Source organism: Lipotes vexillifer, unplaced genomic scaffold, assembly GCF_000442215.2.
Source record: "Lipotes vexillifer unplaced genomic scaffold, Lipotes_vexillifer_v1.1 scaffold492, whole genome shotgun sequence".
NCBI lineage: Eukaryota > Metazoa > Chordata > Mammalia > Artiodactyla > Lipotidae > Lipotes > Lipotes vexillifer.
Window position 1 is genome coordinate 1,578,458 of NW_006780910.1, and position 25,853 is coordinate 1,604,310.

At 38.6% G+C, this 25,853-nt stretch overlaps 1 protein-coding gene across 1 annotated transcript in view; it reads left to right on the top strand.

Annotated features, from left to right (window-relative positions):
- The first annotated feature begins 4,128 nt into the window (after positions 1-4,128).
- HCFC2 (host cell factor C2) overlaps positions 4,129-25,853 on the top strand; it is a 46,332-nt gene continuing 24,607 nt past the window's right edge. Inside the window, exons 1-8 of the mRNA XM_007454279.1 lie at positions 4,129-4,378; positions 5,817-5,965; positions 7,441-7,601; positions 16,992-17,200; positions 17,944-18,028; positions 19,577-19,683; positions 19,788-19,976; positions 25,418-25,585. Coding sequence (XP_007454341.1) covers positions 4,216-4,378; positions 5,817-5,965; positions 7,441-7,601; positions 16,992-17,200; positions 17,944-18,028; positions 19,577-19,683; positions 19,788-19,976; positions 25,418-25,585 — 1,231 coding nt within the window. The 5' untranslated portion in view covers positions 4,129-4,215. The remainder of the gene's footprint in view (positions 4,379-5,816; positions 5,966-7,440; positions 7,602-16,991; positions 17,201-17,943; positions 18,029-19,576; positions 19,684-19,787; positions 19,977-25,417; positions 25,586-25,853) is intronic.

The following is a 25,853-nucleotide window of genomic DNA, read 5'->3' on the forward strand; positions in this document are numbered from 1 at the left end:
TACAAATTCCTGAAGATGTGGTGATATAGAGCTGCCATGCTGGCTTTGGACTGCCATTTCCAAAGTTCATTTATATGGGAGAAACATAAACTTTTAAAGCCTATTTCTGTCACTATAGCTAATGTAATCTTAATATACCAAATGCCCCAGTTCTGGCCAGTGAAACCTAAGAGCAAGTATGCTGGGTGGCTTCTGGGCAAGATGCTTTTCCTCCCTGTAAAACGAAAGCCCTATTTCCCCATCCTGGCTGTCCTCCTGCTTCATGTCTTTGGGCATGGTTGTATGGGGACACAATGTCCAAAGGTACAATGACCTTCTTTTGACCATAAAGGAAGAGTCAAGAGAAATTCAGAGCTGCTACCTGGAACCGTAACACCACTGAACTGCTGAATTAACCCTAGACCTACCTACCCCAGATATCTTGTGCAAGATAATTAAGTGCCTTATCATTTAGCCACACTGTGTCGGATATTCTGCTACTTGTAACAAAAAGCATTATCCAAATGACATATTCTTTTGCTATGATTTAAATGTTTGTGTCCCCCTCCAAATTCATATGTTGAAATCCTCACCCCCAAGGTGATGGTGTTAGGAGGTAGGGTCTTTGGTATTTTGGTGCTTAGGTCATAAGAGTGGAGCCCTCATGAATGGGTTTAATGCCCTTATAAGAGACCCCAGAGAGCTCCTTCATCCCTTTCACCAGGTAAGGATACAGTGAGAAGTCAACAGTCTGAAACCTACAAGAGTATCTTCAGCAGACCCTGACCACGCTGGCACCCTGATCTTGGACTTTCAGTCTCCAGAACTGTGAGAAGTGAATTTTGGTTGTTTATAAATCACCCAGCCTCTAGTATTGTGTTACAGCAGCCTAAGCAGACTAAGACATCTCTATTGCTCCTTCAGTCTTACCTTTTCAACTGGATCCTTCTTCTGAGCCCACAGTCATGTTCAAGTCTCCTCCTTGGAAAAGAATGAGAAGAGCTTGCTCTGTGCACAGCCATTTCTCCCCTCCAGCCACTGTTTTTTCTTTCCTTTTGGGGGCAAGTCTCTGTAAAAAGTAGACTATACACGTTATCTGTGCGTCCTCACTTGTTATGCATTCTTCGATCTTCTGTGGCTTCCCTCCTCCCACTCCACTGAGTATTTTAATCTAGGCCATTAATAACCTCTTAGTTTGCAGACGTTGCTTCTTTGTCTTTTTCTTATCTGACCTCTCTATGGCTCTTGGCTTTGATAACCACTTCCGCTCTGTGAAAGCCCCTTAGCCTGTGGCTTCTTTGACATCGCCCTCACCCAGTTCCCTTTTGACTTCTCTGGCTATTCGTTCCCCATTTCGTTCATGAGAGCCTCCTGCTGTCTTTACCTCTTAAAAGTTGGTTTCTTCAGGGCGCTATTCTGCCTCATTCTTCTCTTCCCTTTCTACACTCACCTCCTAGGTGGTAACTTCTATTCTTAAAGTTTCAAAGATTGAATGTAGCTTTCTTGAGAATTGGGGACCTAATCTAGACTCCTCACTTAAGCAGCGTTGAGTAAAAGGTGCTCTGGTAAAATATCTTTCCCATTGGACTAAGCATCCTGTCATGTATTGAACTGTGTCCCCCCAAAAAAGGTATGTTTAAGTTCTAACCTGTGATTGTGACCTTATTTGAACATAAGGCCTTTGCAGATGTAAACAAGTTAAGGTGAGGCCATTAGGTGGGCCCTAATCTGATATGACTGGTGAACTTATAAGAAGACACACAGGGACAACACCATATGATGATGGAGGCAGAGGTTGGAGTGATGCTGCTACAAGCCAAGGAAGGCCTAGGATTGACGGCCACCACCAGAAGCCAGAAAGAGGCAAGGAAGTATTCTTCCCTACAGGTTTCAGAGGGATCATGTCCCTGATTTTGGATTTCTACACTCTAGAACTGTGAGACAACAAATTTCTGTTGTTTTAATCCACCTGGTTTGTGGCACTTTGTTACAGCAGTTTTAGGAAACTAATACAAACCTCCACCACTGTCCTGAAGCTCCTTATCTAAGCAACCAGTTATCACTTGTAATCTCCTTTGTCTTAACATTTTGCCTTCATCCCTCCCTTAGTTCAGAGATTTTCAGACTTTCAAATATCATACAACAGTTTTGATTTTTTTTAATTTGAATATCAACATTGGGTTTCCAACTTTTAATTTTACCCTTAGTCTTTTGCTATAAGGACATTAAAAAAACAAAACAAAACAAAAAACACTACCATCCACTTACAGCATCAGTCATAAAAGTTAGGACATTTTAACACTAAACTCTCAGAATGAAATATAATTCTTTAAATGAAGTATTTAAAGTTTTATGAAAAACTCATGGCTCTACCCCAACTTTTCCAGTATTGTTTCAGATACCTAAAAACTTTATAACTGAAACATTTAAGAGCCCATGTTATGTATGTGCCCAAGAAAAATATCAGTACATAAATATTCATAGCTTTCTGCCACCTTCCTATTTAATTCCAAATTCTCTTTGACCATATTATGAAACTGGGGAATTAATCAGTGACAGGAAGAACTTGAAAAGAAGAAGCTGGAAAGAATAGTAAGAATTCCTTTTTAAAAGGGAGAGATTACCTCTCAAAACGCAATTTAGATGAATGAGAAGGTGGGAGAGGCATGGTTAGGTTTGAGGGAATTGCGGGAGGAGAGATGAGCTAGGCATACGAGAGAAATTGTATTTTCAATTGTATTTTCATCTTACTATTTTGTAAGATGAGGGAAATGAAATTTTAGGAAATTGGGCCTACATTATGTGTATTCCCTCTTTGATACCTTCTTGAGAGTGTGAGGTAGGGATTTAAATTGCTTTCATTCCCCCCCCCCCCCCCCCCCCCTCCGGAGATACAGTCCTGGTCAAAGCCCCCCCCCCCCCGCCCCGACCTCTGCCGCTGGACTTGTATCTCTTTGAGTGTGATTCTGTGTAGGACCAGATCACAAAGCAGCCCGGACTTAACAGGGTTACTTATGACTGTATTCACAGTAAGTATGGTATAGTGGTTAGGGGTTGGGGCTCTGGAATCAGAAGTTCTGCGTTTGAATACTGGCCCTAATTCTGCTGTGTGCCCATGAGAAAATTACTTTACTTTTCTGTGCCTCATTTCCCCATCCACGAAAGGGAAATAACAGTAACCACTTCACTGGATTGTTAGGAGAATCACAAGTTAATTCATATAAGGCAAGGAGGACAGTGCTTGTCAATGAAAGACCCTCAAATGTTAGACAGTAATAAAAGATAAATCTATATATAACCTCCCACCTGCTTAAACAAAACAAAACAACTTTCGCGGCTCACCGTTCCTAAACTTCTTGGCATGTCACCCTCCAAATCTGATCTGCCTGATTTGCCTTTGCAGGCTTAGCTCCGACCTTCCCTCCGGTGTTCCCAGCCGCGAGTGGCACGCAGCGCTCGCGGCCTCTCCACCATGGTCCAGACTGCCTCCGTCCCCCAGCCTTCGGGGGCATCCTCTACGCCCAGGCGCTCTGCGCGCAGTCACGCCCTCGGCGGAGATGGACTTCCCTCTCTTCTCCCCGCGCTCCTGGCACTTCAAAACCTCTACAAGAGCTTTTCTCTTGCTGTGTTGTCATTGTTTAAAGCATCTGTCCCCAACCTTTTTGGCACCAGGGACGGGCTTCGTGGAAGCCAATTTTTCCACGGAATGGGGGGCGGGAATAGTTCAGGCGAAGAGGAAGCTTCGCTCACCTCCTGCTCAGCCCCTGCTGTGTGGCCCCTTTTCTAACAGGCCCGGATAGGTTGCGGTCTGCGGCCTGGGGGTTGGGGACCCCTGTGTTAAAAGGTCTGACTCGCCCGCACATCCTAGATGCTCCAAGTGGCCGTAAAGGAAAACGCTGTATCTTTTCCCGCAAATAAAAAACTGGAGGCTCTGGATGGGGAGGGGAGACTGGTCGGTAGGAAATTTCCTTCCACCCTAAAATCCCTTGTCCAGGGTGCCAACACCAGCCACGTCACCCGGGGGGGGGGGGGGGGCTCCCTTGCCAGGACCCCCTCTGCTCCCCGCAGCCCTCCATCCTCACCCTGGACGCCCGAGGTCACGTGACCATCACCCTCCTCCGTGGGGTTCCCCTCCTCCCGCGTGCACAGCTGGAGGCGGGTCCCAGCCCTCCTCCCGGAGCAGCGGCGCCGGAGCAGGCGCGGTGCATTGTGGACAGAGGGGCGGGGGTTGGGAAGATGGCGGCTCCCAGCCTCCTCAACTGGAGGCGGGTTTCCTCCTTCACGGGGCCGGTCCCCCGCGCCCGGCACGGACACCGCGCGGTGGCCATCCGGGAGCTGATGATCATCTTTGGAGGGGGCAACGAGGGCATCGCCGACGAGCTGCACGTCTACAACACGGGTAGGCGCGGCGGCGGTTCTTCGGCCCCGCCTGTGGGAGCCACGGAGGGGGAGGGGAGACGAGGCGGCGGCCGCGGCCCTGACAGCTGTCACCGCCGGGTCACTGCCTCCTCCGGCGGGCGGCGGGGAGCGAGTCTCGGCCGGGCGGCCCCAATCCCGCAGCGTCCCGGGCCGTAGCTCTTTTTCCCCGGGATTCGCAGGGCGGAACCGGCCCCCGTGCGGGGCGCGCCGGCCCTCGGGCAGGCGGTCCCGGACCCCCCCCCGCCCGGCCCCAGCCCTGCTGGCGGACGTAGGCGAGAGAGACTGTTTCCATCCGCCTGGGCCTCTTCCCGAAGTCTCGCCCACTGCGGGCCCCCGAGATCCCTCCCTGTCAAAACCCACCTGCAAACCAGAGCTCCTCCGGGCCTTTCCCGTCTTTGCCTGCCTGCCTTCTTTGGGAGGAAGAGAATATAGGGGAGATGAGGAGGGAAAACGAGAGGCCTTCTGGTACTTTCACCCCAAATACAGCCCCGTACCTGGCAGTTGTTAGTCAAGATTCTTACCCCGTTGGTAGCCCTCTTCACTGGCGGGGAAGTGGCTCGTGGGTGATACCGGCGCCTGTCTGCACGGTTGGGTGTGTGTGCCCAAGCTCAGCCGTTCGGCGCTCGGGAGGACTGTCGTCTTGAGCGCCGCTGCACATCAGAAATGCCCCCGGCCGCGGAGGCCCTGACTTTGAGTACCTCCGTGGAACAGAAAGGAGGTTGGAATTTCATTTTTCCCACTTGTAAATGCGCCAGCAGTCCTAAGGAAGCTGTTTTCTTGGTGTAAGGCTAATTAATGAGTTTGAAGTCTATGTCGTGATCAATAACTTTTCTTTGACCAAACAACTTAATCGTAGTGGTCATTTAGAAATTAATAAAATGGTGGAGTAGGGGAAACTTTATTTTTTCACCTTCTCCTCCTCCTGGCACCCCAGCATAAAAAAGTTAAAAAGTTAGTCGGCAATTTGGTAGACTGTAAAAACCTTGGCTGTGGAATAAGTTAGACCTGGTTTGAATTTTGCTCTGCCAGTTGCTGAAGGATCAGCCCTAAAGTTACTGAACCTAAGTGTCAAAGTTTTCACTTGTAAAATGGAGAGGATGATGCTCCCCAAGTAGGGTTTTTGTTGAGAAATTAAGTGATATAGATCAGGGTTTTCAACAGCAGCATGATTGACATTTGAAACGGATAATTTTGTTTGTTTTAGGGGCTGCCCTATATCCCCAGCCTTCTACCCACTAGTTGCCAGTAACACCCTCCTCCTGCAGTTCTGACAACTGAAATATTTTTGTTTGTCCCTGGGGGGGCAAAATCGTTCCCAATTAAGAACCACTGATATAAATGATTCATATAAAAGTACATACTCATAGTTTGTGATAACTGTTTATTATAATTGCTTTTAATTTTATTTTGGCAACTAGTTACAAATCAGTGGTTCCTGCCAGCTGTTAGAGGAGACATCCCTCCAGGCTGTGCTGCCCATGGATTTGTGTGTGATGGTACCAGAATATTAGTATTTGGGGGAATGGTTGAATACGGAAGATACAGCAATGAGTTATATGAGTTACAAGTAAGTATATTTCAAATTTATTATCTCAACCTGAAATTTTAATGATATTGCTCATAATTCTTTGAAAGATTGCAAAATGTTTCATTAACATGCTTAAAATAGTGTGAGCTTCACATTTCAGAGCTTCAAAGAAAACATTTCCACTTCACTAAAAAGCCAAAGTTTCCTTTTTTTTTTTTTTTTTTTTTCTTTGCCCGTGCCGTGTGGCATGCGGCATGTGGGATGTGGGATCTTAGTTCCCTGACCAGGGATCAAACCCGTGTCCCTGCATTGGGAGCATGGAGTCTTATCCACTGGACCACCAGGGAAGTCCCAAAGCCAAAGTTTCTAGTGTAAGTCTTTTTCCAATACCCAGTGCAACATTTGTAACATTAAGATACCTGTTACTTAGCCTCAGTTGTACAAGTTATATGTTTGAGCTTTTGTATCTTAGCGCAGTCTTTCTTTAACGTTAGCCTGCAGCAGAAGCACCTGGAGGGTTTGTGAAAACACAGATTGCTGGGCCCCGCCCTTAGAGTTTCTGAATCAGTATTCTCTACAGAGAATTTGCATTCCTACTGAGTTCCCACCTGCTCCTGCTGGTCTCCAGACCGTACGTTTTTGAAAACTTCTGCCTTAGTTATAGAAATTGTTACCCTCACGCTAATAATCACTTTTTTCCCCTTTCTGGCAGTACATACAAAAGGGGTAACAGTTTCAAATAGCCTTTCTAGATTTTACTCTCTAATAAAACAGACCCAGAGCCCTCTGTGACAGCCCTAACTTTTATTCCTGAACTGTATATTCCCACGGCTGTGATCATAAGGATATCTGGCAGTTGGCAGATGTAGGTGAATTATGCCTATTTACAAGCAGTCCATTTAAAAATTTTTTCAAAAATAGTTTTAGATAAAGAAAGCATCCATGGCTAGAGAATAAGTTTTGGAGTTTGGTTTGTTAAATGATCTTTATGTTGGACTTCCCTGGTGGTCCAGTGGTTAAGACTCCGCACTTCCACTGCAGGGGGCACAGGTTTGATGCCAGGTTGGGGAACTAAGATCTCGCATGCCATGCGGCGGGCAAGAAAAAAAAAATTTTTTTAATGAGCTTTATGTTTATTTAAAGGTTAAAATATATACCATCCATGGATTACCTAATTTCAAAAAGTGAGAGTACATAAATTACATTTAATCTTAAAGCTATAAATAATGTTGAATTTTTCATTTGGAAAATATTTTATAACTGCTAGTGTTTATTATTATAAGCTTAGTTTGCCATTGTGGAAAGCTGTGAATATGGAAGACTAGACTGAATTTCTATTGGAACACTCATTTAATTCCTGAAGTTATCTGGTTAACTTGTCATTTGTCCCAAAAGTAGCTTATTGAAGTCTTCTGATTGGATTCAGATTAAAATGTATTGGTATGATGTTACACTATTGACAATATAGGAGCACTTTCCTGATTTTGTCTGAGAGTATTTATGCTCTTTTTTAGGCAAGTCGTTGGTTATGGAAAAAAGTGAAACCGTATCCTCCTTCTTCTGGTTTACCTCCTTGTCCTCGGCTGGGACATAGCTTCTCTTTATATGGTAACAAATGCTATTTGTTTGGTGGCCTGGCAAATGAAAGTGAAGATTCAAACAATAATGTTCCCAGGTATGCCAACACTTTTTCAGACCAAATGTTTATTTTACGATTTAGATTAAGAACATTTCATTTCTTCCGTCTTTAATTATCAAAAGTGATGAAGCTTAGCCATTTTCAATTAAACCTAACAGTGAACAAATTTGTGTCCATTTTGTGTTTTCCTTAGTCCCTGGAGTATATCTGTTTTCAAAACTGTGCCTTTTCTGATCAGAAATCATCTTATTAAATTGATAGTAATATAACTGCTTGTGGCAATATATTTGTATATGTTGAGCCATAATGAATTTTAATTGTCATAAGTGATAATGAAAAGTAATAAATGGATATTTTCAAATTATATTTCTCTGAGAGTTAGTGACAAAAATCTGAATATAAAATGAAGGCTATCATTTCCATTTTTCTCATAGGAAGCTGTTAAGAGTGGTTCACACAAGCAAGTACTTTCAGAACCAATTCTCTCCTCCTTTTTCCAAACAGAATTAATCACTGCCTCTTTTCTTTTTGCATAATGTTTTGATCACATGGTCATTATAGCATTCAGGATTTGGAGGTTTAGAATCCAAAAGGCTGTTTTCTGATTCACTGCTTACCGTGTATGTGTCCTTTAGTGGAAGTAATCTAAGCCTGTTTTCCTTCACTGTGAAATGGGAGTGATTAAATACCTACCTTTCAGTGTCATTGTGATTGCTAAATAAGATTATTGGAATAATTTTCAAAGGACTTTCAAGTTGCCATCAGCAATATCAGTAGTTGTCATCGCCATTATAATGTGTCTTTTTACCTACATTAGACTGATAATAGAGTTAGCTTTTTTTTTCTCCAGACTTTAAAAAATAACATATACTAAAACTACATGGAAAAATTGGAAACTGGAGAAAAGGAAAAGAATTTATACCACCACACTAATCCAGATACTTTTACTTTTAGCCCATGTCTTTTTTTCATTTTCCATTAAACAATTTTTTTTTTAGATACAGACTTGTAAAATTCAAGAAACTAAAAAGTATACGGAGTTCTTTCTCATAGCATCACTGTTCCCCAGCATAGGCAAGCACACATAATTCAGTTGGATGTGTATCTTTTGGAACCTTTTTCATGTAACACATTGTATTAGCTTTTGTTGTGTTAAGGGTAAGCTTCTCAAGTTTATGCTGCTTGAGGGAATAACTAGATACACGTGATACTTTTTAAAACCTTGATTAAAGCTAGCACATTCATTTCTGTTGACATTCCATTGGTCAGAGCAAGCCCTAAGGCCAAGACTTGAGTCGATGATGCAAGGATACATGTTCTGCTTTCTGGGAGAGGGGACTTGGGAACTTTAATCTGATTCTACGCAGACATGTTATTTTTTTTATACAAGTGAGGTCTTTCTTCTTGCTTTATGACTTTGGGTGTTTACTTGTTTGGGTTTTTTGTTTGTTTTTTACTTTTAACAATATATCTTTACATGGCAGTAGATATGGATTGACCTATTTTTTAAAGGCTGAAAAGTAGTCTGAATTATGCAAATTATTTAACCATTCCCCTACAGATGGACATTTAAATATTTCCATTATTTTGCTATTACAGTTTTTGCACATGTACAAATATTTTTGTAGGATTGATACTTATAAATGGAATTGGGGGGGAGGGTGTTGTTCAAAGGGTACATTTAAGTTTGTTTAGGTACCCCTGAATCAACCTCCGAAGAGATGGAACTATTTTATACTCCTAATAACTGTGTACGAGAGTGCTTCATACCCTCAGCAATACTGAATCATCTCACTCTTCTTAGTTTTTGCCAACATAATTGGTGAAATACATTTCATGGGTTTATCTTGATTTATTTTTAAACTAGGAATGAGCTTGATTAACAATGCTTATTGGATATTTACAATTACTTTTTTGAAATTGTCTGTTCAGGTCCTTGTTTATTTTTCTATTTTTAAAAGTTGAAGTATATATTATATACCATAAAATTCATCCTTTTTATATGTACAATTCAATGATTTTTAGTAATTTACAGTGTTGTGTAACCATCACCACAATCCAGTTCTAGAACATTTCTATCACTCCAATAGAAACTTCTTATTCATTTGCAGTCAGTCCGCATTCCCATACCAATCCCCAGGCAACTACCAGTCTACTTTCTGTCTCCGTAGATTAGCCTTTTCTGAACATTTCGTATAAATGTGCTTTTGTGCATTTATCTTCTTTCACTTAGCATAATGTTCTTAAGGTTCAACCATGTTGTAGCATGTATCAAATATTTCTTCCTTTTTATTGCTGAATAATACTCCATTGTATTGATATATTACATTTTGTTTATCTGTTCATCAGTTGGTAGACATTTAGATTGTTTCCAGTTTTTGGCTTTTATGAATAATGCTGTTATGATCATTTGCATACAGGTCTTTCTATGGACATGTATTCATTACTCTTAATTAGATACCTAGTAATAGAATTGCTGAGTCATGTGGGAAATTTATATTTAACTTCTTAAGTACTACCAAACTGTTTTCCAAAGTGACTACCATCTTACCTTCCCACCAGCAATGTATAAGTGTTCCAAATTTTCCACATCCTTGTTAACACTTGTTATTGTCTGTCTTTTTTTTTGTAGCCAACCTAGTGGGTATAAGGTGGTATCTTATTATGGTTTTAATTTGCATTTCCCTAATGACCAGTGATGTTGAGCTTCTTTTCATGAGCTTTTTAGCCATTCATATATCTTGTTTGATGAAATTTCTATTTAAATCTCTGTTCATTTGTTAGATACACTTGACCAACAGGCACAAAAAAGATGCTGAACATTGCTAATTATTAGAGAAATGCAGATCAAAACTTCAATCAGGTACCACCTCACACCTGTCAGAATGGCCATCATTAAAAAGTCTACAAATAGGGCTTCCCTGGTGGCGCAGTGGTTGGGAGTCTGCCTGCCAATGCAGGGGACACGGGTTCGTGCCCCAGTCTGGGAAGATCCCACGTGCCGTGGAGCGGCTGGGCCCATGGGCCATGGCCGTTGAGCCTGCGCGTCTGGAGCCTGTGCTCTGCAGCGGGAGAGGCCACAACAGTGAGAGGCCCACATACTGCAAAAAAAAAAAAAAAAAAAGTCTACAAATAATGAAAGCTGGAGAGGGTGTGGAGAAAAGGGACCCCTCCTACACTGTTGGTGGGAATGTAAATTGCTGCAGCCACTATGGAAAACAGTATGGAGGTTTCACAAAAAACTAAAAATAGAGTTGTCATATGGTCCAGCAGTCCCATTCCTGGGCATATATCTGGAAAAAACTATAATTCGAAAAGATACATGCATGCCTGTGTTCATAGCCACACTATTCACAGTAGCCAAGACATGGAAACAACCTAAATGTCCAAAGACAGATGAATGGATAAAGAAGATGTGGTACACATATACAATGGAATACTACATAGCCATAAAAAAAAGAATGAAATAATGCCATTTGCAGCAACATGGATGGACTTACAGATTATCATACTAAGTGAAGTAAGTCAGAAAGAGAAAGACAAATACCACATGAAATCACTTATATGTGGAATCTAAAATATGACACAAATGAACTTATCTATGAAACAGAAAGAAACTCACAGACATAGAGAACAGACTTGTGGTTGCCAAGGCCGGGGGTGTGGGGGAGGGATGGATTGGGAGTTTGAGATTAGCAGATGCAAACTATTATATAGAGAGTGGATAAACAACAAGGTTCTACTGTATAGCACAGGGAACTATATTCCATATCCTGTGATAAACCATAATGAAAAGAATATGAAAAAAATGTATATATTTATATGTATAACTGAATCACTTTGCTGTACAGCAGAAATTAACATAACATTGTAAATCAACTATACTTCAATAAAATAAATCTAAAAATAAAATTTAGTTGCTTGTATTCTTATTATTGAATTATAAGTGTTCTTTATATATTCTGCGTACAGGTTTGTTTTTTAAAAAATCAAATATGTGATTTGCAAATATTTTCTTCCAATCTGTAGTTTGTCTTTTTATTTTCTTAATGGTATCTTTTGAAGCACAAAGATTTTAATTTTGATAAGTTCAGTTTATCCATTTTTACTTTTATGGATCATGCTTTTAGCATCCTTTTTAAGAACTCTTTGCATGTCTCAAGGTTACGAAGCTTTGTTCCTCTGTTTTCTTCTAAAAGTTCTGTAGTTATATCTGTGATTCATTTTGAGGTAATTTTTATGCCTGGGTAAAGTAAGTGTCTAAATTCATTCTTTTACATGTAGATATCCAGTTTTCCCAACACCTTTCGTTGAAAAGACTATCCTTTTCCCACTGTATTGTTTTGGCATCTTTATTGAAAATGAATTGACTGTAAATGTGAGGGTTTATTTATGCACTCTCAATTCTGTTCCACTGGCCTTATGCCAGTACCACACTGTTTGGATTACTGTAGCTTTATAGTACATTTTGAAATAGGAAGATATAAGTTCTCAAATTTTATTACTCTTTTTTCAAGAATGTTTTAGCTATTCTGAATCCATTACGTTTCTGTATAAATTTTAGGATCAACTTGCCAATTTCTGCAAAAAGGTCTTCTGGGATTTTGATAGGGATTGTGTTGACTATATAGATCAATTTGTGGACAGTTGCTATCTTATTAGTATTGAGTCTTGCAGTCTATGAACATGGAATGTCTCTACATTTATTTAGATCTTCTTTATTGTCAGTCAGCGATATTTTGGGGTTTTCAATGTACAAATCTTGCTCTTATTTTGTTAAATTTATTTCTAACTTTTTATACTTTTTGATGACATTGTAAATAGATTTGGTTTCTTAATTTCATTTTTGGATTGTTCATTGCTAGCATATAGAAATACATTTGGTCTTTGTATATTGATCTTGTATCCTGTGACCTTGCTGAATTCATTTATTATTTCTAATCATATTTTCATGGATTTTTGTTTTTATTAGTGATTCTTAGGAGTTCTCTATGTAATTTGTTTTATATGTTCCAAATATTTTTTCCCAAGTCTTCTGTTTGCTCCCCCCGCTTTTTTAAGGGTTTTCCTTTTTGTTTTATCAAGTATGACAATATACTTTTTAATGGCTTTCTGGTTTGTATCCTGCTTATTAGGAAGAATCTCCTGTCCCAAAACTATAAAAATAATTCTTCTATATTTTCTTCTAGTACATTCACAGCTTTGTTTTTGTGTTTAAAATATTAATGTATTTGGAATATATTTCTGTAACTAGTGTGAGGCTTTTTACTTTTTCTTCTGAATGAATTTTCAGTTCTCCCACCACCATTTATTAAATAAGCCAGTCCCCCCACACACAATGTGTTGAACTCCCATCTCTGTCATATCTTAATTCTCTTAGAATTGGGTCTTTTTCTAGACTCTCTAGACCAGGGGTTACAAACTACTCTCTGTAGACAAAATTTGGCCTGCTGCCTGTTTTTGCTAGTAAAGTTTCATTGGAACACAGCCATGTCCATTCATTTACATATTGTCTCTGGCTGCTTTCATATTAAAAGGGCAGAGTTGAGTAGTTGTGACAGAATTTATGGCCTACAAAGCTTAAAATATTTACTATCTAGCTCTTTACAGAAAAAGTTTGTGAGCTCTTGTTCTAGACTTTGTTCTGTTTCATTAATATATTTACCTTTCTATCTTTAATTGTGATGTTTGCTGTAGGTCTCTAGTATATGCCTTTGATCAGATTAAGGAAGTTCTAAAAAAAAAAGTTGTAGGGCTTCCCTGGTGGTGCAATGGTTGAGAGTCCGCCTGCCGATGCAGGGGATACGGGTTCGTGCCCCGGTCCGGGAAGATCCCACATGCCGCGGAGCGGCTGGGCCCGTGAGCCATGGCCAGTGAGCCTGCGCGTCCGGAGCCTGTGCTCCGCAACGGGAGAGGCCACAACAGTGAGAGGCCCGCGTACCGCCAAAAAAAAAAAAAAAAGTTGTATATATGTGAAGTATAGTTGTATAATATTACATAAGTAACAGGTGTACAGTATAGTGATTCACAGTTTTTTAAGGTTATACTCCATTTATAATTATAAAATGTTGGCTATATTCTCCGTGTGGTGCAGTATGTCCTTGTAGCTTATTTTATACCTAATAGTTTGTACCTCTTAATTCCCTACCCCATGTTGTCCCTCCCCCCACTTCCTTCTCTCCACTGCTAACCACAGTTTGTTCTCTATATCTGTGAGTCTGGTTCTTTTTTGTTACATTTACTAGTTTGTTGTATTTTTTGGTTCCATATATATATATAAGGAAGTTTTCTTAAATCTATAGTTTGCTAATTCATTTTTTCTTTCTTCTTAACCAAAAAATGGATGTTGAACTTAATTTTAAAATTTTTCCAAATGGAGGAATTCTCTGGTGGTCCAGTGGTTAAGACTTGGGCTTTCACTGCCATGGACCTGGGTTCGATCCCTGGTTGGGGCACTAAGTTCCCACAAGCTGAGTGGTGTGACCAAAAATAAGGAAAAAAAAGAAAAATTTCAAAATGGAAAGTTTTGTTATTGTTGCTAATATCTAGTTTTATTATATTGAGGTTAAAAAAATGTGGTCTATAGGATTTCTCCTTTTTAATGATTGTTTTTGTGGTCTATTTCACAGTCATTTTTTGTAATTATTCCATAGTTCTTCATAAAGATTGTAAGTTCTTGACTGTTTGGCTAAAAGGTTCTTTATTAAATCAATGTTTTAAATTATTATTCAAAGCTTTTTTATCCTGTGGGTGTAGGTCATAACTTCTGAATGACATGTTAAAATCTCCCAGTGTGATTGTGAATTTGTGTTTTGTTCCTTACATATATAATTTCAACCTGCGTGTATTATTTTGTTATAGACTTATCTTATGTAAATAGGACTAACAATTACTAGTATGCACTGGTATAGCATACTGGCTGGGATTCGTTCTGATCTGTTTAACTCTATGCCATATCAGTTGTTAAATAGTTTTAATATCATCCTGCTATTAATAGCTTATAGTTGGATTTGGGGTTCTTTTGTTTCCCCTGCATACTCCCTATCTCCAAGAGACTTTGTCTTAAAATAAGGAAGTTTTTTCCTGCCCTTGTAATTTTATGTTTTCCATCTACTCTGCTTGTTGTTGCTTCTCCACACCCCTTTCCCTGCCTTTGCTAGGTTTGTAAAAATTGTGATGAGGTTGAATATTTGTGTATGTGTGTTTATATATTTATATAATTTTTATTTCCTGTTCTGTGAACTGCCTGTTTATATCCTTTTACCTATGTCTATTGTGTGATTGGTCGTTATCTTGATTTCATAGGAACTCTTTATATTAAGAAAATTCTGTGATGTTTACTAAATTTTTTTTCAGTTTTTCTCTTCTCTTTTGACATTGTTTATAGTTGTTTTTTTCCCAACCATCTTATTTCCATAGACTATGCTTTGCTTTTTTTCCTTCTCCTTCCTTTTTCTTGATTTATTGTTTTTCTTTGATTCTTTCTTTCCTGCTAATGATTTGAAAATTATACATGCTAATTCTATGCTTCCCTTAGTTGCTTGGAAATCATCATACACATTTAAACTAAAGGTGCCTTGTACTCTTTGGAAATAGATTACTGTCTTTTTCTTTAGCCTTTTTTTGCTTACTCCCTTTTTACATATGTTTCATAGAGTCGTGAATCTTATTCCAGACTACAATAATGTTAAGAAATTAATTTTTTGGTCAGTCTTTCCCAGTGATTATTTAGACCTCACAGCCACGGTTATAAACATCAATTTAAATTTAATTATAAATTACTAGTTTCTTTGCACAACCATTTCTTTTATTCAGTGTATTCTTTCTTGGATTTCTTTTTATTTTTCCTGGATGATCTAGCATCATTTTTTCACAAAACAGTTATATGGCTAAACTTTGCAGTTTTTTTGTTTTTTTGGGGTTTTTTTGCGGTACGCGGGCCTCTCACTGTTGTGGCCTCTCCCGTTGCGGAGCACAGGCTCCGGACGCGCGCAGGCTCAGCGGCCATGGCTCACGGGCCCAGCCGCTCCGCAGCATGTGAGATCTTCCCGGATCGGGGCACGAACCCGTGTCCCCTGCATCGGCAGGTGGACTCTCAAGCACTGCACCACCTGGGAAGCCCTAAACTTTGCAGTTTTTTTTTTTTTTTTTTTTTCCTTGCGTTATGCGGGCCTCTCACTGTTGTGGCCTCTCCCGTTGCGGAGCACAGGCTCCGGACGCGCAGGCTCAGTGGCCATGGCTCACGGGCCCAGCCGCTCCGCGGCATGTGGGATCTTCCCGAAACGGGGCACGAACCCGCGTCTCCTGCATCGGCAGGCGGACTCTCAAGCACTGCGCCACCAGGGAAGCCCAACTTTGCAGTTTTATGTGTTCTAAAATGTTTAATTTTGCCCTCATATTTGAGTAATAATTTGATTACTCAATTTATTGAGAGATAGATTCTTATAAATGTCACTTTGCTCAAAACATTGAAAACATCATGTCATAGATGAGAAGCTTCATGCCAATTTCTAGAGTAAAAAAGCTATGTAGGATATTGCTATGACATTATAGAGTGAAAATTTAAAAAGAAAAAAAGTTGCAAAGCAATATTTATAGTATATCTTGCTTATACATATGTGGGTATCCATAGAGAGAGAGGTCTGAAAGGGTATTTACTAATTATTGTCAATAGTGATTGTTCTGGTTATCTAGTACCATGTAATAAACTGCCCCAAAAGTTAGTGATGCAAAATAGCAACCATTTTATTGTGTTCGTGGAGTCTGTACATCGGGAATTCATACAGGACACAGCAGTGATGACTAGGCCCTCAGATGGAAAGGCTTCAGTGGTCACTGCCATGTCTGATGCCTCAGCTGAGATGGCTGAAGGATGAACTCAGCTGGGACTGTCATCCTGTGTGCCTACTTGTGTCCTCTCCATATGGTGGTTTTGTGACAGTTGGACTTTCATGGAGGTTCAGGATTCCAAGTGCAAGTGTTCTATAGTGAAGCTGCATTGGCCTTCTGTGACTGAGCCCCAGAAGTCACATAGTGTCATTTCACCACACTCCATTAGTCGAAGCAGTCACAACCTGCCTAGCACCAAGGGGAGGGGACATAGACCCTACCTCCTCATGGGAAGAGTGTCAGGGAATTTGCAGCTGTGATTTGAAACCATCATGGTATTGTCATGGACAAGAGTGCTGGCTAAATGATGGCAGGAATTTTTTTAATCACTTCTGTTCACTACTGAACCCCACAAGAGTGCCTGGTACATAGTAGTGTTTGATAAATACATGTTGAATGAATGAGTTATGGGGTTTCTGCTCTTCTAATGGCTTTCTGTATTATATGAATAAGCATATATTATTTTTATAAATAGAAACAAAAAGCAAATAAAAAGTATATCATATTAATGTTTTAATTTCTTTTGTTATATCCTAGATATTTAAATGATTTCTATGAGTTGGAGCTACAGCATGGTTCTGGTGTTGTGGGTTGGAGCATTCCAGTGACTAAAGGGATTGTGCCTTCTCCAAGAGAATCCCACACCGCTGTTATATATTGCAGAAGAGATTCGGGAAGTCCTAAAATGTATGTTTTTGGTGGAATGTGTGGTGCTCGCCTTGATGACCTATGGCAACTTGACTTAGGTAAGCTTAAGTTCATTCAGGCTCAGGAATTCATTATGATTGATAAAGGCAAATATAAAAATTGCTTTGAAAAATATTTTTGATTACAGTTTTTATTGAGTTGTACTTGATATGAGTGATTGCTGATCAGTCAAGTTGAACAAATGAATATTTGATTTATGACAGTAACTCTCCTGGGCTCCCTATAAGTCAGGTCACCATATATTCTGGTTTGCCTTGGATGGTCCTGGTTTATGCTTATTGTCCCACATAATTATCAGTAGTACCCTTTCACTCTGTGAGATGTCCCAGTTGAGGATGATTGAATTTATGTGGTTACTCTGTCTACAGGAAATGCGGCATTAGTAATGTTACTGCTGGTCAGTGGAAAACCTCCTTGCATAGCTATTTTAAGGGATCGTAGGAATGAATATTTGGAGGGTATGTGCGCTCCCACTTCTGAGTGTCTTTTACACAATATGCTCTTACTTAAAATGTTAAAATCCTTAATCTGGTTTTAGTTCAAAATCGGTAGCACCCTAAATACACCTCTCCATTACAAATACTAACATTCAAGTGTAAATAGATTTCTGTGATTGGCAATTTATGTCAGCTGGAAATGTTTATTTTAAGATGAAATTCAAGTAATGTTTTTTGAAACCCTTTGCTTCATTTTTGTAAGTCCTTTTTTTTTTAAATTCTGCAAGTTGAAGTAATTTGCTATTATTAGATTAAGTTGCTAATATACTTATTTTTACTTTTAGAAACTATGTCATGGTCAAAACCAGAAACTAAAGGGACAGTGCCACTTCCACGAAGCCTTCATACAGCCAGTGTTATAGGAAATAAGTATGGTGTTTTTCTGTTTTTTTAGTCTTTCTTTTTTTTTTTTCTTTTTAACAAACTTAAGAAAGATAGGTACAAAGAAGAGTGATGCTGCTAATTTCTTGAAAATGATTTAATAATGTTTGATTGTGCTTAGTGAAGATAAAGTAATATGCCCACAGGAGCTAAAATACTTACGGTGCATAAAGTATTTACTGGGCATAAAGTAATATGCCATAAGAGCCAAAATACTTACCATTTTCTTGTCATGCTGCCTCTTTTACTTCTTCACATTCCTTACAATATCATGCACAGAGTAGGTATTATATAAGTGTAAGGTAGAGTGTTGTCAGACTGATCTGTCCTCCATCAACAGATTTGACACACCTAACTCACTGTTTCTTTTTACATATTTTACATATTTTTCACATACTGATTTGTACCCAGGTGTGTATTCAGCGTCTATGCTCAATGATTATACTTTGGATGGTGTTATGGATAGAATGTGGACTCTGTAACCAGATTGCCCGAATTCAGGTCTGAGCTTTGATACTTGTCCTATCTGTTCTGGGGCAAGGAAACTTTATTTGTACCTCAGTTTCCTCAAGTATAAAATGTGGATAATAATAAAACCTCCTTCACAAGGCTGTCATGAGGATTGAGTGAATTAATACATATAAAATGCTTCAAACAGTGCCAGGTACATAGAGAGCACTCCATAAAGGTTAGCTGTTACTATCAACAAGTTCCCTTTTTTGTGCAACTTTGGGCCAGAATTAGGAATACTGTTTAAATAGAATTTAAGTAAGTATTTACCTGTGTAGAGACTTTACCTTAAAAGTAATGTTTTAGGAAACAACTAGTTGAAATTTAGAACCTCATTAGTTCTTCTTAAAAAATAGCCATAAACAAAACCTAATAAGATATTCATTTTTTTAAATAGCAGAACCCTTTTTTAACATGTAGTTTTTCCCATTGGAACTCTAATATATAAAATAGATTAAAAAAATTGAGCTTCTCTGGTTGACATGGGGCTACATGGCCTGAGCTCTTCCTGATGAGCCTTTCTTCTTCAGCAGCCATTGGGCATGTCTCGAGAACCCTTAGGGCCCTGAGGAACATAGTCTAGTGTTTTTTATTTGATGATATCAGTGACCAAAGTTATAAGAAACTTAATTCTCTTTGGTTACTATACACATACAATTCTAAATTTAACTTTGGATGTCATAGATCATTTGAGTATCCTTCTGGAAGGCAACCCTTAGTTTATTGCATACAGTATTGATTTTCAAATGTATTATAATTGAAATATTTCCCACTTTAAATAACTTGCCAGAGAGAAATAATTTTGATTCTGTATTGCTTCATAAAATTATAAACTCTTGAAAGAAGACCACTTTATTCACTATCGTAGTTCCATTACCTTGACAGTGATAAGTGATTTATTAGTCCTGAAGCTTTGAGTCAGGAAAAAATAAATTTGTCTATTCTTAGCATTTTAAATCTGAAAAATAAAATTAAAGCTTTAGGAAAAAAACCAGCTACTTTATGTTTTCTTTTTTTGTTGTTCAGGATGTACATCTTTGGTGGATGGGTTCCACATAAGGGGGAAAATATTGAGACTTCACCTCATGATTGTGAATGGAGATGTACCAGTTCATTTTCTTACTTAAATCTTGGTGAGTCTTTTAAGAGTTATTAAAATAAAGTTTATTAATAAAATAACTTTTGTTATTTTGTCGTTTAAGAAAAGTAGATTAATCATGGATATTTCTGTCTTTAGATACAGCAGAGTGGACCACCCTAGTATCAGATTCTCAAGAAGACAAAAAAAATTCAAGACCAAGACCAAGAGCTGGACACTGTGCTGTTGCAATTGGCACTCGATTGTATTTTTGGAGTGGAAGAGATGGCTACAAAAAAGCACTGAATAGTCAAGTTTGCTGCAAGGATCTTTGGTATCTTGATACTGGTAGGTAAGAGTATTTAACAAATACAGTTTTTCCTTTAGATAAATAAATAATCAAATGATGTCTGTCTTTTGAGACTTACTGCAAAGCCACTGCCTCTCTCTTTCATCTTGGTTTGGCCAAAAAGTTCATTTGGGTTTTTCATAAGTGCTTATGAAAAAAGCCCAAATGAACTTTTTGGCCAACCCAATAATTGAAAATGAATGGAAGAAATGATATATGTAGATACTTCCCATTATAGGGGAATTTCTTAATTTCCCTCTCCTTGAGTTTAGAATGGATTTAGTGACTCCCTTCCAAAGAGTAGAGTACGGAAAGGGAAAACTAGTAGCTTTGCAGTATAGAAACCTGGCAAACATCATCTTAAGTAATCAAGGTCAGTATCACTAGTGATAAGTCATGTTGAAATCATTTACCCCCACCTCCCATATCATGTGATAAGAAGAAACTTCACCTCTGTGGTACTTTTCCCCAAAATGCATAGCACCATTCTAAATATGAGAACATACCAGGCAAACCCAAATTGAGGGACATTCTAGATATTTTGCAGAATATGTGAACAGTACTCTTCAAAAGTTTCAAAGTGATGAAAAGCAAGGAAAGACTGAGAAATTGTCACAGATTGGAGGAGACTAAGATGTGATGACTAAATGTAAGGTGATACCCTAGATTAAATCCTAGAACAAAAACCATTAATTGAAAAACTGGTGAAATCTGAATAGTCCATAGTTTAGTTAATACATAGTGCTACTCCAATGTTAATTTCTTAGTTTTAACAAATGTATTAGCATTAGGGAATACTGAGTAAAGGGTATATGGGAACTCTGCAATTCTTCTATAAATCTGAAATTATTCCAAAATAAAAAGATTTTTTAAAAAAGTTTTATAACACCAAAAACATATTAATGGAACTCACGTCCATTTTTCAATAAATATTTATTGGTTGACAGCTGTGTACAGGAATTTTTCCAAATGCTGAGAATACAGTGTTGAATAAGACTGATAATATCCCTACTGTCAAAGAACTTACATTCTAAGAGAACGTGAGGGCAGGAGGCTGATGGGCAATAATCAAACAAAGCAACCAAATAAGTTTAGTTTTGGGTAAGCATGTAAACGCAGTGAGATAGAACAATGAGATAGTGATGAGAGGCACTAGGAATGAGGCGGGTTGGAGTGGCTACTTCAGAATGGGTAGCCGGGAAAGGGTGACATGGCATTCGAGGTGTAGTCCAAGTGACGAGAAGGTGCTCCCTGTGTACAAAGCCCGTTTGGGGGTTCAGGGTGGGGTGTGGGGACACTGCAGGAAGAATGAAAAGCAAGTATGAGGGCCCTGAGGTGGGAATACTTGGCATGTTTGGCAACAGATTTGAGCTGAGTAAAAGAGAGTGGAGGAATGGAGATTAGAGTTGTGATCATGGGACAGATCATGTAGGACCTGGAACACCATGGTAGAGATTAAATTTTTTAAAAATACATGGTGAGGGGGCTTCCCTGGTGGTGCAATGGTTAAGAATCTGCCTGCCAATGCAGGGGACGCAGGTTCGTGCCCCGGTCCAGGAAGATCCCACATGCAGCGGAGCGTCTGGGCCTGTGAGCCATGGCCTCTGGACCTGCGCGTCCGGAGCCTGTGCTTTGCAATGGGAGAGGCCACAACAGTGAGAGGCCCGCGTACCGCAAAAAAAAAAAAAAAAAAAAAAAAATACATGGTAGGTTATTTATTAGTTTGAAGGAGAGATGTGTACATCGTGGAATGGTCACTGCACTTGTGTGGAAACTAAATTGAAGGGGGCAAAAGTACACACACCGAGACAAAAGGCGGCTTTTGCAGTAGTCAAAGAAGTCTTCAACTCTAGTGGTGACAGTGGAGATGGGGAGAGATGGATAAATTCAGGACATATTTTGGAGTCCTTGTTGACAGAACCAACTGATTTGGGTATGGCAGATGACAGAAAGAGAGGAAAGAAGGATGAAGTTTTTAGCTTGAATAATTTGGTGGTATTTCCATTTACTGAGATGGGAAAATTGCGGAGAAAACAGGCTTGTGGAGAAAATGAAAAGTTCCATTTAAACCCTGCAAAGTTTGAAATAAGGAGATCAAGTAGGCAATTGAGGGAATAAAGAAATCTGGAAGCCAGTAGAGAAATCAGATCTGAAGACGTAGTATGTGTTGTTTTATGAGAAAAGCAGATTATAAAACATACCTATGATTCCAGTTTTTCTTTTAAGTGTATAAACAGAAAAATCTGGAAGGATACACTGTGTACCAAAGTATTATCTAAGAGGTGAGATTATACATTTTTTTAAAAGGTTTTCTCTCTTATCTGTATTTTCTACAGTAGCATGCATTGCTTTTATAATGTAGAAAGTTTAATTTTAAAATTAAGATACCTGAAAAAGTAATAAATGGAACAATTAAGTTGGAGACTAAATGCTTTCTATGCAAAAAGTACATACTAGCAAGGAGGAAAAACTATAGAAAATTGAACTTACTGATTCATCTTTGAAATTGGAAATTATGAGCTGAAGTGTAAGGATAAGCTTCTAATCAGTCTCTGAGATTAGAAGAAAAATGTGCACATATAAATTTTTCTGAGTAGCAAATATGTCACTTTAACCAGATTCTATAAGAGATCTGTGACTTTTAAAAGATTAAAAATCATTGTCTCTGAATGGCCAGTTTTTCCATAAACCTTTCCATAAAAGGCTGTGGACAGGAATATCTATCTAAAAGTAATCATGGCCACTATCATAAAGGCAAAATTTAGATTTTGCTTTTCCTTGTGATAACTTGGCCTCCATTTGGGCAGGGGAGGGGGGTAGGGTTCTTCACCTTGCCTTTCTTCACTTTTAGTTAAGTTTTGTGCATTTGAGTTCATATAAAGATTAATATACTTCCATAAGTGTTTTTTATGAAAAATAGCAGTCTTTTGCTCACACTTTCCTCCCATTTTCCTTTCTTCACAAGCATGTGCTTTCAGCTCTGTTAAACAGTTCTTATGGTATTTACTTCCAATTCTCCATATAACATGAATATGTTACTTTTATTTTTTTTTCAGTTTAGGCATAATATGCTCACTTTCTACCGTGGAAGTTAAGGATTTCTCTCTTCTTCCCACCACTCCTCACCTCTCTCCTATGCACCTTCCCTAACCCCTACTCTCTGAGTATGATTGATTACACCATAATTTTGTTAGATGAGTGTTCAGTGTTTACATTATAACCATATAAATGCTGTTCACAGGTGAGCTATGTAGAATATTGTGAATATTTTTTGTTTGCCATCGATTAGTAATGGTCACTTTGTTTGTTTTAGATCTGTATGTATTTACCACTAATTCAATCTATGCTCTCATTTGTTTACATCTTCTCTCATTATGGTTAGATGCATCAGATATTCTATCAAATTTCCTCATCTTGAAGAAATTTCTCCTCCTCCAATCTGAGATGATTGCCTTCCACAAATTGAGCACACCTATCATCTTGGAGTCTCCCTTCATCATCTTTCTGGGGATATCTTTTGCCTCTCACCTGTGCTGGATTCCCTATTTCCTGGATCACATATTTTTCCCTTCGTTAGTTTATATCCTCATTTTTGTAGAGCACATCCCAGGAAAAGGGTGCATAGGTGATAAATTTATTTTGAGATCTTGCATTGTTTGAAAATAAGTTCAGTCTTCCTTCCTACTGAATTTGCAGTTTGAGCGGAAATAGAATTCTATATTGGAAGTCATTATCCTTCAGAATTTTGAAAGCTGGGAAAATTTTTTTTTGAAAGTTGTTATATTATATTCAAACTTCAGGTGTTTTTGTTAGAATCTAAACCACTTCTGATTTTTGGTCCTTTTAAGTGTGACCTTTCCCCTGATAGCTTTTAGAATTTTTTCTTTGTCCCTACCGTTCTTAAATTTTATGATGATGTGTCTTTTTGTGTGTCTATTTTTAATCCCTTGTGCTGAGTACTCAGTGGGCCCTTTCAGTCTGGAAACTCATGTTCTTCAGTTGTGAGAATTCTCAGTTTATTGCACTGATTTACACCCTTCTGTTTTCTCTATTTTTCTTCATGTAACTTCTGTTATGTGGGTGGTGTACCTCCTGGACTTGTCTTCTTATTCTCTGCTTTTGTTCAGGTATGGGTTGCCTTACTTTGAAAAACATAAATAAGCTGGATTGTGAATAGGATCGTGGAGGAATTTACATGGGAATAGTTGGAGAAACTAGGCTTAATTATCCTCTAAAACAGGGTCATTAGAGTAAATATTTTAAGCTCTGTGGGCCATAACGTCTCTGTTACACCTACTCACCTCTACAGCTGTAGCATAAAAGGAGTCATAGACAATACCTAAACAAAGGAGCATAGCTATATTTCTGTGAAACTTTATTTATAAAAATAGGCAGAGACTGGATCTGGCCCATGAGCCACAGTTTGCTGACCCCTACTCTAAAAGATACAAAGAGATAGATATTAGACTTGTTCTATAAAGATTAAATTATAGTGTATAGATTTCAACTCACTAGAAAAGTACATTTTCTTATATAACTGTCCAGAGATGGAGTGTACTGCCTTGGGATTTGTGAGTTCCCTAATTTGATAGGTAAACAAAAAGAAGACAGGGATATTGTAGAAATAATCTTAGGTCCTTTTTTCCAGTTCTAATAGTCTATGATTGTTATTGTTTTAGAAATGTTGGTAATATTTTATTCCAAAATAATTACCTGTTTTGGTTAGTACAAGTTTTTTTTTTTTTTTGTGGTACACGGGCCTCTCACTGTTGTGGCCTCTCCCATTGTGGAGCAAAGGCTCCGGACGCGCAGGCTCAGGGGCCATGGCTCATGGGCCCAGCCGCTCCGTGGCATGTGGGATCTTCCCAGACCGGGGCGCGAACCCGTGTACCCTGCATCGGCGGGCAGACTCTCAACCACTGCGCTACCAGGGAAGCCCTGGTTAGTACAAGTTTTGATGAGAAGGTATTAACTTCAAAGAAGTTACTTCAAAGAAGTTTTTCCAAAATATCATGTCCAAATCATTTTTGCTAACATTAACAGTATTTCTGACATGTATGCTGTTGGCTCAAAATTGGGTCATAAAATTAAAAACTTACTAAGAAGGTAAAATAGCATAGCTGTAACTATGAAGTACCTGGGTTTTCCCCACACTTCTAGGATTAAATATTTTTTTTAATTTGATGACTCAGCTTGGAACTAAATTATTTTGTTTATACATGTATTCATATAAGGAATTAGATAAATAAATAAAATCAGAACTCCAAATTATTTTCATTTGACCTACTATAGCTATGTTTATCTGAGTAAATTTTTTCCTCTTAGTAAACAGATGAAGTGTTCATTGCTGATGTTTTCAGAACTCCAGGTCCACAAGCTATATAGGCAAACTATGGATACATTTGAAACTTTAATACATAATACCAATATTGTTCTTTAGAGAAACCACCGGCACCATCACAAGTACAACTGATCAAAGCCACTACCAACTCTTTTCATGTCAAATGGGATGAAGTGCCTACAGTTGAAGGCTATCTTTTGCAGTTGAATACAGACTTGCCGTACCAAGCTGTGTCATCAGATTCTTCAGCAACACCAAATATGCAAGGTAACATAATTTTCACACTTAAAGCGTGTATGCTCATATGCTTCACGAAAAAAAGATAGTGTAGAAAAGCCTTTGATTAGACCTGGTTTGAGAAATTTTATTCTATGATGTTTCCTGCCTGAAAAAAATGTTTCAACTCTGAAACTTGACTGTATTACCATTATGATGTAGTAGAACACATAGGCATGTAGGGTAGAATGTTTTTTCTGTAGTTCATTTTGATGTACCTTCTTTTTTTTTTTTTTTTTTTTTTTTTTTTTTTTTTTTT